Source organism: Oenanthe melanoleuca, chromosome 11 (genome assembly GCF_029582105.1).
Source record: "Oenanthe melanoleuca isolate GR-GAL-2019-014 chromosome 11, OMel1.0, whole genome shotgun sequence".
NCBI lineage: Eukaryota > Metazoa > Chordata > Aves > Passeriformes > Muscicapidae > Oenanthe > Oenanthe melanoleuca.
The window spans coordinates 1231225-1244293 of NC_079345.1; the positions used below are offsets into that span (position 1 = coordinate 1231225).

Sequence of the window (13069 nt, forward strand, 5' to 3'; positions counted from 1 at the left end):
CGCTGTCGCGGTCGCTGTGCGGTCGCTGTCGCGGTCGCTGTCGCGGTGGCCGCGGCGATGTCGCTCGGGGGGTCGCGGCCGCGGGCGCGGCGGGCGGCGGGGGGGTGGTCGCCGTGCGCGGTGCTGGCGCTGGGCTGGGCGCTGGGCTGGGCGCTGGGCGCGGAGCCCCCGCACCGCTGCCGCCCCGACACCGCGCTGCTGCCGCCGCCGCTCCGCCGCCTCGGGGGCCCCGCGCTGCTCCGCGCCGCCGTCCCGCGCCTGCCCCGCGGCGGCTGGAGCCCCTGCCAGCTGTACCGATACCCGCCCGGGGCGCCCCGGCCCAACGGCACCCGGCCCTGCACCCGCGGCTGGCACTACGCGCTGCCCGCCGCCGGCCTCCGCGCCAACCTCGTCACACAGGTGGGGACTGGCGACACTCCCGGGGCTGGGGAGGGGGGGGACCCCCGGCCTGGGGCAGTGTGCGGTGCTGGAGGGGCTGAGGGGTCCCTGGGTGAAGGAGGGATTGAGGGAGGGACCTGGGAATGCTGCGGGGGTGGTGGAAACCTGCGAGGAGTTGGGGGGAACGAACTGGGGGGGGTCCCAACCACCAGAGCAAGCTGGGGACTCCGGGAAGGGACACGGGAAAGTCCTGGATGTGCAGAGGACAGCAAGGTGAGCGACCTGAGGGGGTTTGGGGCTGGCTGGGGCCGCAGGGGTGCTGAAGGGCTGGAGGGTGTCCAGGGCTCCTGGAATCACCGGTACTGTCCCCTCACATCTGTCCCCACCTTTCTGTTTGTGGGATGGGACTCTCCAAAGCCCTCCAGCCCCATCCATCCCAGCCCTGCGGGCAGTGCCAGGGGTCTGCCCAGCCCCCCGTGCTGACCCCTCCCCGCTGTCCCCGCAGTGGGACCTGGTGTGTGCCTCCCGCTGGAAGGTGCCCCTGGAGCAGACCACGCACCTGCTGGGCTGGACGCTGGGCAGTGTCACCGCCGGCCTGGCCTGTGACAGGTAATGGGGGTGCCCGGGCAGCCCCGCGGGCAGGGGCGCCGTGCCCAGCCCCTCTCACAGCCCGTCCCGGCAGGTTCGGCCGCCGTCCCACCTTCCTGCTGTGCCTGGCGCTGGCCGTGCCCGCGGGGCTCGGCGTGGCACTGGCCGTGAGCTTCCTCATGGTGCTGGTGGCACGGCTGCTGTTCGGGGCCGCGCTGGCAGGAGCCTTCCTGGCCCTCTACGTGGCCCGTGAGTGACGGGGACATCCGGAGGGGTGTGGGGACGGGGGATGCTGCAGGGGGCGGGATGGTCTGGAATGCAGGATGCTCCAGGGGGCAGGACCCCTGTCCTTGGCACCCACTGTGACCCGCTCACTCCTGCCAGGGCTGGAGCTGTGTGACCCCCCGCACCGGCTGGGGGTGACGATGGTGGCCGGGTTCTTCTGGATCGCCGGGGAGCTGCTGCTGCCGGGGCTGGCCCTGCTGTGCCGGGACTGGCGGGTGCTGCAGGGCGCTGTCACCATGATCCTGGCCCTGCTGGCTGCCGGCTGGTGGTAAGGGGGGCTGCGCAGGGCTGGGCTGTGCCCCGGGGCCGGTGCCAAGCTGTTCCTGGCCGGCACACCCTGCCCAGGGCCGCGGAGGGGATCAAAAGCCACCCGGGGCTCTCCAGAGAAGCAGTCCCCCCACCCTGGGTAAATGTTTGCTCAGGTTTGAAGCTGAGGGTTTCTGGGCAGCGTTGCTTTGAAGCCGGGTGGGAAGGTCAGTGCTGGAGGGCGGCCAGGCCCACGGGAGCCCCGTGACCTGACACTCGTGCCCCAGGTGCCCGGCGCTGCTGCTGGAGTCACCGCGCTGGCTGCTGGCCACACGGCAACTGGAGAGGGCCAGGAAGACCCTGCAGGCGCTGGCCGACGACAACTGCCCCCAGGACAGTCTCCTCACAGGTGCGTGGGGGGCTCCGAGGGCGATCAGCCGTGGCTGTGGGGGTGGTGTAACAGAGCCGGCTCCATCCTGCGCTCCCCTCTCCCGACAGAGCTGGAGGCCCTGTCCGAGGAGCCGCCGCGGCCCCGGTACCACTCCGTGTGTGAGATCTGCAGCACCAGGGTCATCTGGAAGAACGGCGTCATCCTCGGCTTCGCGGCGTGAGCGGCGGGGCGTGCGGCCAGGGCGCCCGTGGGCGGGGGGTCCCACTCGCCGCCCCCTGACCCCGCTGTCCCTCAGGTTCATCGGCTCCGGCATCCGCCACTGCTTCACCCGCAACCTGGTCCCGCACCTGCCGCACTTCTTCTCCTCGCACCTGGCGCTGCTGGGCACCGAGGCGGCCGCTTGCCTCTTCGTGTGCCTGACCGCCGAGCGCTTCGGGCGCCGCGCCATCCTCCTGCTCTGCACCGTGCTCACCGGCATCTCCTCCCTCCTGCTGCTCGCCCTCACCCAGTGTAAGACCCCCACAGCACCCCCGGCCCGGGGGAAGAGAGGTGGCTGCAGGATTTGCCCCCTGATGTGCTTCACCCTCTCCCAGACCTGCTGGAGCTCATCGTGCTGACCCTGTCCGTGGTGGGCACGGCCGCTTCCCACGCCGTCACCATGCTCAGCATCTTCTTCGCCAGCGAGGTTCTCCCCACCGTGGTCAGGTAAGGGGGAGCTGCCCCCGTTTTGTGCCAGCCCGGGGCGGGGGGCACAGGGCAGGGCCCCCTCTGAGCGTGTTCCTCCCGCAGGGGCGCCGGGCTGGGGCTGGTCCTGGGGGCCAATTTCGTGGGCAAAGCCGCGGCGCCCATCACCGCCATCCCCAACAGCCGCGGCTTCTTCCTGCACCACGTCGTGTTCGCCTCTTTCGCCATCCTGGCCGTGCTCAGCATCATGTTGCTGCCCGAGAGCCAGGGCCGCAGCCTGCCCCAGTCCCTGCAGGACGGCGAGAGCCAGCGCCGGCCGCCCCTGTTCCGCCGCCCCCCGCCCGAGGACCACCTGCCCCTGCTGGCCCCCCACGCCATTCCCCACGATTACTCCGGCCTGGCCTCCTCCACCAAGAGGATGCTGCGCTCCCCAGATCCCCCCCGCGAGATGTAGCCGTGCCCCCCGCGCTCCCTGGGGGTCTCCCTGCTGCGGGAGGGGCAGAGCAGGGTGGGACCCCCGCCCAGGGATGTTTTGGGAGCAGCAGGACCCGTGCTGTGGGTGGGCTGGGGGAGCAGCGCCCACCCCGCGGTGGGGCCGGATCGTGCCCCTGGAGCAGCAGTGCTGGGAGCCCTGGGGCGGGGGTGAAGCCCCCCGGGGGTGCTGCCGGCTCCCAATAAAAGTGCCTTGTTTCTACGGGTCGCTGGTGGGGGGGTCACACACCCCCGCCACCAAGCCCCGCTCTTTATTGTGGGGGTCTCCTCGCCCCCTCCCCGGCTGTGTGGGGCTCACCCGGGCGTCCCCCCAGGTTTGCTGAGCTGGGCTGTGCGGGTGTGAGTGTGCAGCCGCTGCACACGCGTGTGCAAAGCCGCTCCGTCCCGTGCGGGTCCGTGCGCGATGCCGCTGCCTCTGGGCATCTCCTCTGGGGTGTTTGTACGGGACCTGCCCCTCCGCGGGCAGTGGGGGCCCCTCCTGCCCCCCATCCCCGCTAGTGCCCGTACAGGTCGGCCAGGCGGCGGAAGCGCGGCCCCCACTCGCTCAGGTAGTCGTAGTCCTGGTCCTCGTCCGTCAGGCTGGACACGATGGAGCTGAGGGGGCTGGCGACCGAGCCCGAGCCCTCGTAGTCGTAGATGAGGGCGGTGTCATAGGGGGGCACGCTGGGGTCGCTGTCAGCCGCCTCCAGCCCCTGCAGGGACAGGGGGTCACCGCCAGCCCGCTGGGGATGGGGGCTGGGGGGAGGGCAAAGTGCAGGGCCCTGACCCACCTCATTGATGAAATCCTCGATGTCCGAGGGGCTGCTGGGCAGTTTTCGGGGGGCCATGGGGGTCCCGGAGCTGAGCGGGGCGTCCCTGCGCAGAGGGGGCTTGGCCCGGGGGCAGAAGAGCTCGGGGTGCCGGAGCTGGTTGATGTCGTAGGCGTCCTGCGGGGCCGGGAGGGGTTTAGAGGTGCAGGGCGGAGCTGCGGCCCCCCGGGACCCCCGGGACCCCCCTGCCGTGGGTCCTGCTCACCTGGTCCTCCTCGCCGCCGCCCTGCTCGTCGTAGTTGAGGATGTTGTCGCGCATGTCGTCCCGAGAGCGCTGCAGGAGCCCCTTGCGCAGCGCCCGGCGGCGGCCGCGCACCCGCGCAGCGCCCAGAGCCGCCAGCACTGCGGGGACACGGGGACACGCGTGGGGCATGGGGAGGCACGGGCGGCGCGGGGTGATGGCTGCGGTGGGATGCGGTTGGGCTGGGAGACGGGGTAAGGGTGGAGTAGGGATTGGGGTGGGATTGGAGTGGGATGGGAAATGAGGGAAATGGTTACGGGGATCTCGATTGCGGTCAGAAGGGGTTGCTGGGTACGGGGGAGGTGTTGAGGGTCATGGGTAGGGTCGGGTGGGAGGCCAAGACCGGGATGGGGTGATCGATGGGGGTCAAGGTGACAGAATGTTCTGGTGGGGCTCGGGAGGGGCGGCCAGGACCAGCAAAGGGCTGAGCTGCCGGGATGGAGCGGCGGGGGAGGGATGGTGGGGGTCTCACTCACCCAGGAGGAGGATGGTGCTGCCCAGGATGATCAGGAGCGCCCCGAGGGTGATGCCGGCCCCGGCGGTGGCCGCGGCCAGGGCCCCGTCCAGGCAGGTGCCGTCCCGGCCGCAGTGACACACCGAGACGTTCAGCAGCTGCTGCTGCTCCCGCGGGGGGGTCCCCGAGTCCCGGAGCAGCAGCGGCAGCGAGTAGAGCCCCTCGGGCAGCTCGGCCAGCACGGCCAGCACGGCGTGGGTAACTGCGGGGGGGCAGGGGGTCAGCGGGACCCTCAGCGCGGCATCCCCCCCCCGGCTGACCCTCACCATTGAAACGGGCGAGGCTCCAGTTGCGGGCGAGCTGGGGGTGCTGGGGGCTGAGCTGGAAGTGGAAGGGGGCTCCATGGGGGGGCCGGTCATCGTCGGTAGCCCCCAGGAGCAGGGTCCCCCCGCGTCCCGGCCGCCCGCAGAGCACCCCGGCCGGCGGCTGCAGCTGCGGAGGGTGGTCGTTCACCTCCAGGATCTCGATGGAGAGGGTGCCGGTGGCCGAGAGCGGGGGCTCGGCTGGGTGGGACAGAACAGAGGGGTCGAGGGGCAGAGCAGAGGGGTCAGGGGGGCAGAGCAGGGGGGCAGGGGGGGCTCGGCCGCTCACCATCGTCGCGGGCGAGAAGCAGGGCGATGTACCAGCCGCCCTGCAGGAAGGCGGACGGGTGCAGCAGCTCCCGCTTGGTGCGTACGGTGCCCGTGTGAGGGTCCAGCTGCAGCCAGCCCGCGGGGTCGTAGAGCAGCGCGTAGCTGCGGGCGAGGGGCTGCGTGAGACATCGCCCCGGAACCCCCCGCGGGTGCCGGGGGCGAGGGGAGCAGAGCGGGACTCACCTGAGGGTCTGGACCTGGTGGGTGTCGGGGTCGCTGGCGGTGTAGGTGGTGATGGGGGTGCCCGGGGGTGTCCCCTCCAGGACGCTGATGCGCCGCGGGTTCTCGCGGAACACGGGCGCCTCGTTGACGTCCCGCACCCGCACCCGCACCGTGGCCAGCGCCCGGGGGCTGGCGGGGGCCGAGGGCTCCAGCGGCCGCTCGTTCTGCACCGACACCGTCAGCTCGAAGCGATCCCGCACCTCGTGGTCCAGCGGCTGCGGGAAGAGCCAGGGGGCCAGGGGTCAGCCGAGCCATGAGACCCCCGGCGTCCCCCGGTGTCCCCCGGTGTCCCCCGGCTGCCCCGTGCCCACCTTGACCACGGAGAGCACGCCGTCGTTGGTGTGCGGGTCGGTCCGGATGGCGAAGGCGCCCTCGGGGTCGCCCTCCAGGATGGTGAATTTGGCCAACCAGCTGGGCGAGCCCGCCAGGTCCTTGTCGTGCACAAAAACCTTGCCCACGTCCACACCGACCGCCTGCTCCTCCACCTCCATGGAGAACTGGGGGAGAGCGGTGTGGGGCTGGACTCTGCCCCTTTGGGATGCTGCAGTCCCCCCGGGGGTGCAGATCCTATCCTGCTGACCCCGGCACGTCCCCAAATCCCACCCGGCTGTACCTCCTCCTTGGTGAACTCGGGAGGGTTGTCGTTGATGTCCTCCAGGTAGATGACGGCCACGGCCGTGGTGGTCAGCCCGTCCCCGGACATGTCGGCCGCCTGCACCGTCAGGTTGTACACGCCCATGGTCTGTGGGGAATGAGGGGCCAGGGCTGAGCCCCCAGCGAGCACAGAGACCCCCCCGGCTGCTGCCCACCCACCCTGTCCCCACGCCTGGCTCTGCTCAGGGACGGAGCTGTGGTTTCCCGGTGTGGGGTGCCCCAAATCCCGGCGCCCCCCCAGCCCCGTGCAGCGACCCCATCCCGCTACCTCGCGGTCGAGGCCGGGCCGTGCGGTGCAGATCTCCCCGGTGCTGGCGTTGATGCTGAACATTCCCGCAGCGCCCTGCTCCAGGATGGAATAGCGCAGCGCCGCGTTATCCGTGTCGGGGTCGTCGGCGTCGGTGGCATCCACCGTGAGCACGCAGGTCCCTGTGGCCGCAGGAGCCCCGGTGGGTGCTGGCACAGGCCTGGCTCGGTGCCCCAGCCCAGCCCGACCCCCCAGCCGGACCCACCTGGCTCTGCCCCCTCCACCACACGCCCGGTGAACACGTCCTGCCGGAACAGCGGCCGGTTGTCGTTCTGGTCCACCACGATGATCTCCAGGTCGGTGGGGTCCTCCAGGGTGACCCCGCCCAGGTCCAGGGCGAAGGCTCTGAGCTGTGGGTGCAGAGCGGGGGGTCGGGTCTGGCTGGGGACCCCAGGGAGGGGCCGTGGGCACCCGGGGACATCCTTACCCGGTAGCGATCGTTCTCCTCCCGGTCCAGCATGGCGTTGAGGAAAACCTTCCCGCTGAACTTGTCGATGGAGAAGATGCCCAGGGGCTCCTCATCCACCCCCGGCCCTTTGATGCTGTAGATCACCCCTCCAGGCTGCTGCTTGTCTGACTTGATCTGCCCCAGGAAAATCAGGGTTGGGGGTCCCAAGGTGGGCGTCTGTGCCCCTCTGGGGGGTGCCCCCTGCCCAAGGTGTCCCCCCTCTCTGGAAGAGAGGGCGGGGGGCTCTCACCTACCTGCACCAGGAGGTGGGGGATGCGCTTGTGGTTCTCCGAGACGCTGATGGGGGGGATCACCCAGGCCCTCTTCACCCGCCGAGGAGCCTCGTGCTGCCGCCAGCCCTGGGGGGCTGCGGGGCCCGGCTGGGCTGGGCTGGCACCCTGAGAGGGACACGGTGCTGCCGGTGACCCCAAAGCTCCGGAGTGGGGTGGAGTGCCAGGGCAGTGGGCAGGGAGCTGCACCGGGGCTGGGTGTGCACAGTGGGGTCGGGTCTGGGGTGACACAGAGGCCACCCAGCTTCTCTGGGAGTTTCATGTCAGTGTCCCCTGCCACCCCGGTGTGATGGTGATGGGTGTCCTGCTGGGCTCCCCAGTGCCCCACAAATGATCCTGGTGGTGCCCTGGGCACGGGCTGTGCTCCACAGCACCCCAGTGGCCTCCCCACCGTGTCACTGTCACCACACAGATGTGGCAGCGAGGGTGGGGGGGTCAGGGATCAGTTCAGGCTGTCAGCGTGACCCTGGGGGTCCGGGCTGGGGGAGGCAGGGGGAGTTGGGGGCTTGGGGTGGAGCTGGGGCTGTCAGGAGGAGATTTGGGAAGGAAACAAGGAGAACAGGAGTTCTGGAGGGCTGCAGTGGGCTCAGGGTGCTGTGGGGGCAAGGGTGGGTTTAGGGGCTGTGCAGGACCGGGGTCAGGGATTTGGGGTGATTGTGGGGGCCCAGAGCCATGGGAAGTGTGAGACCAGGGGGTGGGGAAGGGGCAGAGAGCTGTGCACGGAGCCGCTGACCCCCAGCTCCATGTCACCCTCGTCCTGGCTCCCGGGTCTTTCTCTGAGCCCTCCTCGAGCAGCAGAAACCCCCCGCCCGTCCCTGGGGGCCGCTGGAGCTGGGGGGGATCGGGATGTGAGGGAGGGACGCTGGGGGCCCTGTTCTCGTGGGGGCTGCCCTGCAGATCCCCTTTCCCTGCTCTGAAGCAGCCGAGCACAGGGACCAGGCCAGAATCCCAGTGTGGCTCAGGCCCGAGTCCAGGGTGAGGGGCTCTGGGGGGCGTGAGTGGGCAGAGGGGGGCAGGGAGGTCTGGGACTGCGGCTGGGGTGGGAAAAAGAGGAGCAGGGTGTCTTTAAGTGCCTATCCCTCCCCCAGATCCCATCTCAGCCCATCCCGGCCGCAGGCGCAGGCAGTGTGCCGGAGCCGCAGGCCCCCCCCCGCCTCGGCCATCTGTGGGGTGGGAAATGCCTCCAGAGGGGCTCCGAGCCCCCATCGCCCCCAGCCCCATCCCCGCCGCCCACAAGGACGAGTTTCCACCAGGTTTGGGGTCCGGCCACCCCCGGGATCTGCGTGCAGCTCCCCACCGCATCCAGCCCTCCTGGGGCACGGAGCTGGGTCCCCATGGCCCGTGTCCCCCCCAGCCCATCCCCGCCGCCCCGGTGGCCCCGCAGCCCTTACCCGAGCGCAGAGCGGGGCGAGCAGGCAGGCGAGGAGGAGCGGGGGGCCCATGGCGGAGCGGGGCGCAGCCCGGCCGCGGCCCCGAGCTAAAATAGCGGCGGGACTGGCTGAGTGACAGCACAAGTGCTGCGGGCACCCGACCCCCCCGCGGGCAGCTGGCCCCGCCGCCCCCGGCCCGCAGCCCCTGCCCGGCCCGGCGGGGCCCGACGGGGGAGATGCGGGGGCGGGGAGGGATGCAGGGGGCACGGGGGGGTCCCCGCGGGCCGGGCCGGGGTGCGCAGCCCGGGCAGGGCGGGCGGAACGCGGCAGCTGCTGCCGGGCGCGCTCCGGGGATGCCGCGACGGGGCGGGCGGGAGGCAGGGGGAGAAACGGGCCCGCTGCCCCACCGTGCTCCGGGACAAGGACCGGCACCGGGATAGGGATAGGGACAGGGATAGGGACAGGGACAGGGACAGGGACAGGGACAGGGATAGGGACAGGGACAGGGACAGGGATAGGGATAGGGATAGGGACAGGGACAGGGACAGGGATAGGGATAGGGATAGGGATAGGGACCGAGACAAAGATGAGGACCGAGTCAGGGACAGGGACTGACACAAGGACCGAGAGACACCGGCACCGGGACACGGACTGGCACCGGCACCGGCACCGGCAGCGGGACAGGGGCATGGAAAGGGGCAGGCGCCGGTGCCGGCACCGAGACAGGAACAGGCTCCGACACCGACAGCGGGACAGGAGCCTGGAGCTGGAACGGGACCGGGACCGGGATCAGGACAGGGAGAGGGACCGGGACCGGTTCTTCCCGCCCCCCTCGGCCGCGCTCTCGTCGGGGCGAGCCCTCCCAACTATTCCCGGCCGTTCCCGGTGCCGGTGCCCCCTGTGCTGGCGTCGGGGTCCGTCCCAGTGCGGCGTCGGGAGCGGGACCGGGGCATCCCGCCCTCTCCTGGTCCCGGTGGGTTCCCACTGAGCGGGGGCTGCTCCGGGAGTCCCGACAAGGCTCTCGGCCCCCGCTGTCTGTCCCGTCGCTGTCCCCCGACCCCCCGCTGTCTGTCCCGGCGCTTCCTCCGACCCCTGGGACCAGCCCCAGTGCTGCCCCCGATCCCCGCAGCCGGTCCCGGTGCTCCCCTCGATCCCCGCAGCCGGTCCCGGTGTTCCCCCCGACCCCCGCAGCCGGTCCCGGTGTTCCCCCCGACCCCCGGTGCCGGTCCCCGTGCCGCAGCTGTGCCGTGGCACCAGGTGGCAGCATCGTCCCGGCCACCGGCCCCGGTCCCAGCGGTTCTCGCAGCCCGGGGTGCAGCACCGGGGAGGGTCCCCCGCCGCCAGTGCGGGGTCCCGGGGCAGCAGGGATGGAGAGCAGCGACCCCCGGGCAGGGTGAAGGGGTCAAGGGGTTCTTTCCCTCCCGGGAAACCGAGTCCTGGGTCTGGCAAGGAAACGCACAATGTGCGGGTGACACTGGTGGCATCACTCGTCCCTGCTCGGCACATGCGGGAGCCCCCGCCTGGGAATAAACGCCCCCGGTGCCCTCCCTGTGCGGGTCAGCGGCACGGGGATGGGAAAAGGGACTCGGCAGGAGGGATGCAGGAGGTGTCCTGTCCATCCCCCGCAGCCGAGCGGTGGTGGCAGCGCTGTCGGTGTCCCCAGGGACGTGTCACGAGCGGGTGAGCGCCGGGCAGCGCTGCCCCGCGGCGTGGCGGGGCCGTGGCGGGGCCGTGGCGGAGCAGCGGCGCTCACTGGCCCGTCCGTGTGTCCGGTCCCGTCCGTCCGCCCCGCCACCTCCCATCAGTGTCAGGGCGAGCAGCGGCCCCGGCGGCGCTGGCAGCGGGGCGGCCGAGCAGATGTTCCCTGCCACCGGGGCTGGCAGACGTGACAGGCTGTGACAAGGCGCCAGCCCCGCTCGTGGGGAGGGGGCTGGTGGTGGCTGCTGCCACCCGGCCCCCCCGCTGTCCCTGGTGTCATTTGGATTGCCCCTGGGTGTCATGTGTGATTTGGGGTCCCACGAATGCCGGGTCCAAGCAGGAGCAGCTCAGGATTACAATTCCCTTGCTGCTCTGTGTGCTGGCTCACCCCTTTTGGAGGGTTCCCCCCCCAGCTGACACCCGTGACCTGCCCACGGCTGCTGGGACCAGTCACGTCTCTAACGTGGGGTGCAGCTGGACCCGTCACGGCGCCAGTGTGGCACCAGCCGTGTCCCCCACGTGTGTGCAGTGGGACCAGCTGTGACCCCAGTGCAGCCACCGGGGGGTCAGGGCCGCGCCCGGAGGGCGGAGGGAGCAGCTGGGAGGGCAGAGGTGCCGCACGCCGGCACAGCCCCATAAAGGCAGCGGAGCTTGGGTTTTATACGGCAATAAAAGATAATGTCAGCTATAAAGTGCTAGAGCAGGTCCTGGCGCGCCGAGCTGGGGGGGCACAGAGCCCCAGCTCCCCGGGGACACCCCAGCAGGGCAGAACCCCCTCGGGGTGAGCGGGTCCCCTGGGGGACACCCCCAGGGCCGCCACAGGCTGAGGTTATGGTCAATGCATTAAAGCTGCTGCTTTGGGTTGTTGTTGTTTCTGTTGTTGTTTCAATGGTTTTATTGGGTGATGCTGGGCCGGGCCTGGCAGGCCCTAATGAAGGAGATTGATGGCTTAATCGCCTGCAGCCATTACGGGGTAATTGAATGGTTGTGTACACATGATCCCACCGTCAATGCGGGTGTGCCTGGCAAGCCAAGTGCCCAGAGCTGGGGGACACACGGAGCCCCCCTGCACCCCGGGGGATGCAGAGTGGGGGGAGCAGAGCCTCGGGACCCCCATCCATCCCTTCAGTCCTGGCTGTGTGGCTGTTTCTGGAGGTCTCCAGGTTCATCCAGTGGCACTGGGTCACCCCACCCCATCTCCAGCGAGCTCAGCTCCCAACCAGGCCACTGTCACCACGCTCTTTAATGAGGCTTTTAATTAACAGGTCCCAGCTATTAATGGGATGAATGGGGTGGAGCTGGGAGCATCAGGGTCAGCACAGACAGCAGCCCCAAACCGGGGTCACCCTGACCACCCTCCCTGCGGGAATCCCCGAGGAGCAAACCTGGCAGAGCCCCAGGCCGAGGTGTGAGTCAAACTCCTCATTCTGTGTGTGACAGCCAGGTGTTTTACAGTATTTGCTACCTGTGATCATCCATCAAAGCAATCGATAGCGTTCCTGCAGAGTTTTATTAATGATCTTGTCACCGGGCTGGTGCGGGTGCCCGGGGTTGTCGAGAATGATAGATCATTAAGAGCTTTTGCTGCTATTTATTCTCCAGTGACCTTGTCTCTCTCCATTGTTGCTTGCTTAAGAGTTATGAATGCGAGACATGATAATTTGATATTGATCTATTTGGTAAGTTAAAAAATTTACTGCGTGGTTGATGTTTTAACAAAGGATCCGCTCGGGCCCCCCCGCTAAGCCCTGGGTGTCCCTGTGCCTGGCAGGTGGCACTGAGAGGTGCCTGCTGAGCCCTGGGTGTCCCTGTGCCTGGCAGGTGGCACTGAGAGGGGACTGCTGAGCCCTGGGTGTCCCTGTGCCTGGCAGGTGGCACTGAGAGGTGCCTGCTGAGCCCTGGATGTCCCTGTGCCTGGCAGGTGGCACTGAGAGGGGACTGCTGAGCCCTGGGTGTCCCTGTGCCTGGCAGGTGGCACTGAGAGGGGACTGCTGGGCTCTGGGTGTCCCTGTGCCTGGCAGGTGGCACTGAGAGGGGACTGCTGAGCTCTGGGTGTCCCTGTGCCTGGCAGGTGGCACTGAGAGGGGACTGCTGAGCTCTGGGTGTCCCTGTGCCTGGCAGGTGGCACTGAGAGGGGACTGCTGAGCTCTGGGTGTCCCTGTGCCTGGCAGGTGGCACTGAGAGGTGCCTGCTGAGCCCTGGGTGTCCCTGTGCCTGGCAGGTGGCACTGAGAGGGGACTGCTGGGCTCTGGGTGTCCCTGTGCCTGGCAGGTGGCACTGAGAGGTGCCTGCTGAGCCCTGGGTGTCCCTGTGCCTGGCAGGTGGCACTGAGAGGTGCCTGCTGGGCTCTGGGTGTCCCTGTGCCTGGCAGGTGGCACTGAGAGGTGCCTGCTGGGCTCTGGGTGTCCCTCGTGTCCCCTCACAATTCCTTTTGAGCCTGAAGTAGTGAAATCCAGGAGATGCTGCTGTGGGCAGGGTGCTGGGATGGACAGGCCCTGTGCAGGTGGGGTGGGGCCAGCCTGTCCCCGTCCATATCCCTTCCCCTTTTCCCAGCCCCACTCTCATCCCAGCCCCTCCCTGCCTGCTCTGCCCAGCACTGTGTGCTTGCCATGGTCCCCTCCATTGTCCCCTCCATGTTCTCCCAGATTTTTGGGCTCTAGTGACCCTAACAAAGGAATCCCTGTAATTACTTGTGCTCCCTGTTCCTCCTGCCCTTCCTGGTGCTTCCAGAGCCCCATCAGCTGCTGGGAAAAGCTGGGGCTCCCTGTCACCCCCTCAGCACTGCACAGGATGGACCCACTGCTGGGGACCCTCAAGACA

The 13069-nt window shown here is 69.5% G+C and overlaps 2 protein-coding genes across 3 annotated transcripts; one reads left to right on the plus strand and one right to left on the minus strand.

Annotated features, from left to right (window-relative positions):
* The first annotated feature begins 39 nt into the window (after positions 1-39).
* SLC22A31 (solute carrier family 22 member 31) lies at positions 40-3266 on the plus strand. Of its 2 annotated transcripts, none has more exons than XM_056501027.1 (9): positions 40-399; positions 884-987; positions 1061-1215; positions 1351-1519; positions 1785-1906; positions 1996-2104; positions 2184-2398; positions 2482-2593; positions 2678-3266. In XM_056501027.1, exons 1-9 carry the CDS (start codon positions 58-60, stop codon positions 3024-3026), a joined length of 1677 nt encoding a protein of 558 aa, XP_056357002.1. In that variant the 5' UTR covers positions 40-57; the 3' UTR covers positions 3027-3266. The 2 variants fall into 2 exon arrangements, with proteins under 2 accessions (XP_056357002.1, XP_056357003.1); XM_056501028.1 differs by having other exon boundaries at positions 2756-3266.
* Positions 3258-8680, minus strand: CDH15 (cadherin 15). The gene is made up of 14 exons (XM_056501026.1): positions 8573-8680; positions 7146-7289; positions 6871-7026; positions 6649-6793; positions 6405-6565; positions 6096-6224; positions 5794-5979; positions 5444-5697; positions 5220-5362; positions 4895-5131; positions 4591-4830; positions 4079-4215; positions 3835-3990; positions 3258-3756 (listed from the first exon to the last, which is right to left on the minus strand). Exons 1-14 carry the CDS (start codon positions 8621-8623, stop codon positions 3559-3561), a joined length of 2337 nt encoding a protein of 778 aa, XP_056357001.1. The 5' UTR covers positions 8624-8680; the 3' UTR covers positions 3258-3558.
* Positions 8681-13069: the final 4389 nt, after the last annotated feature.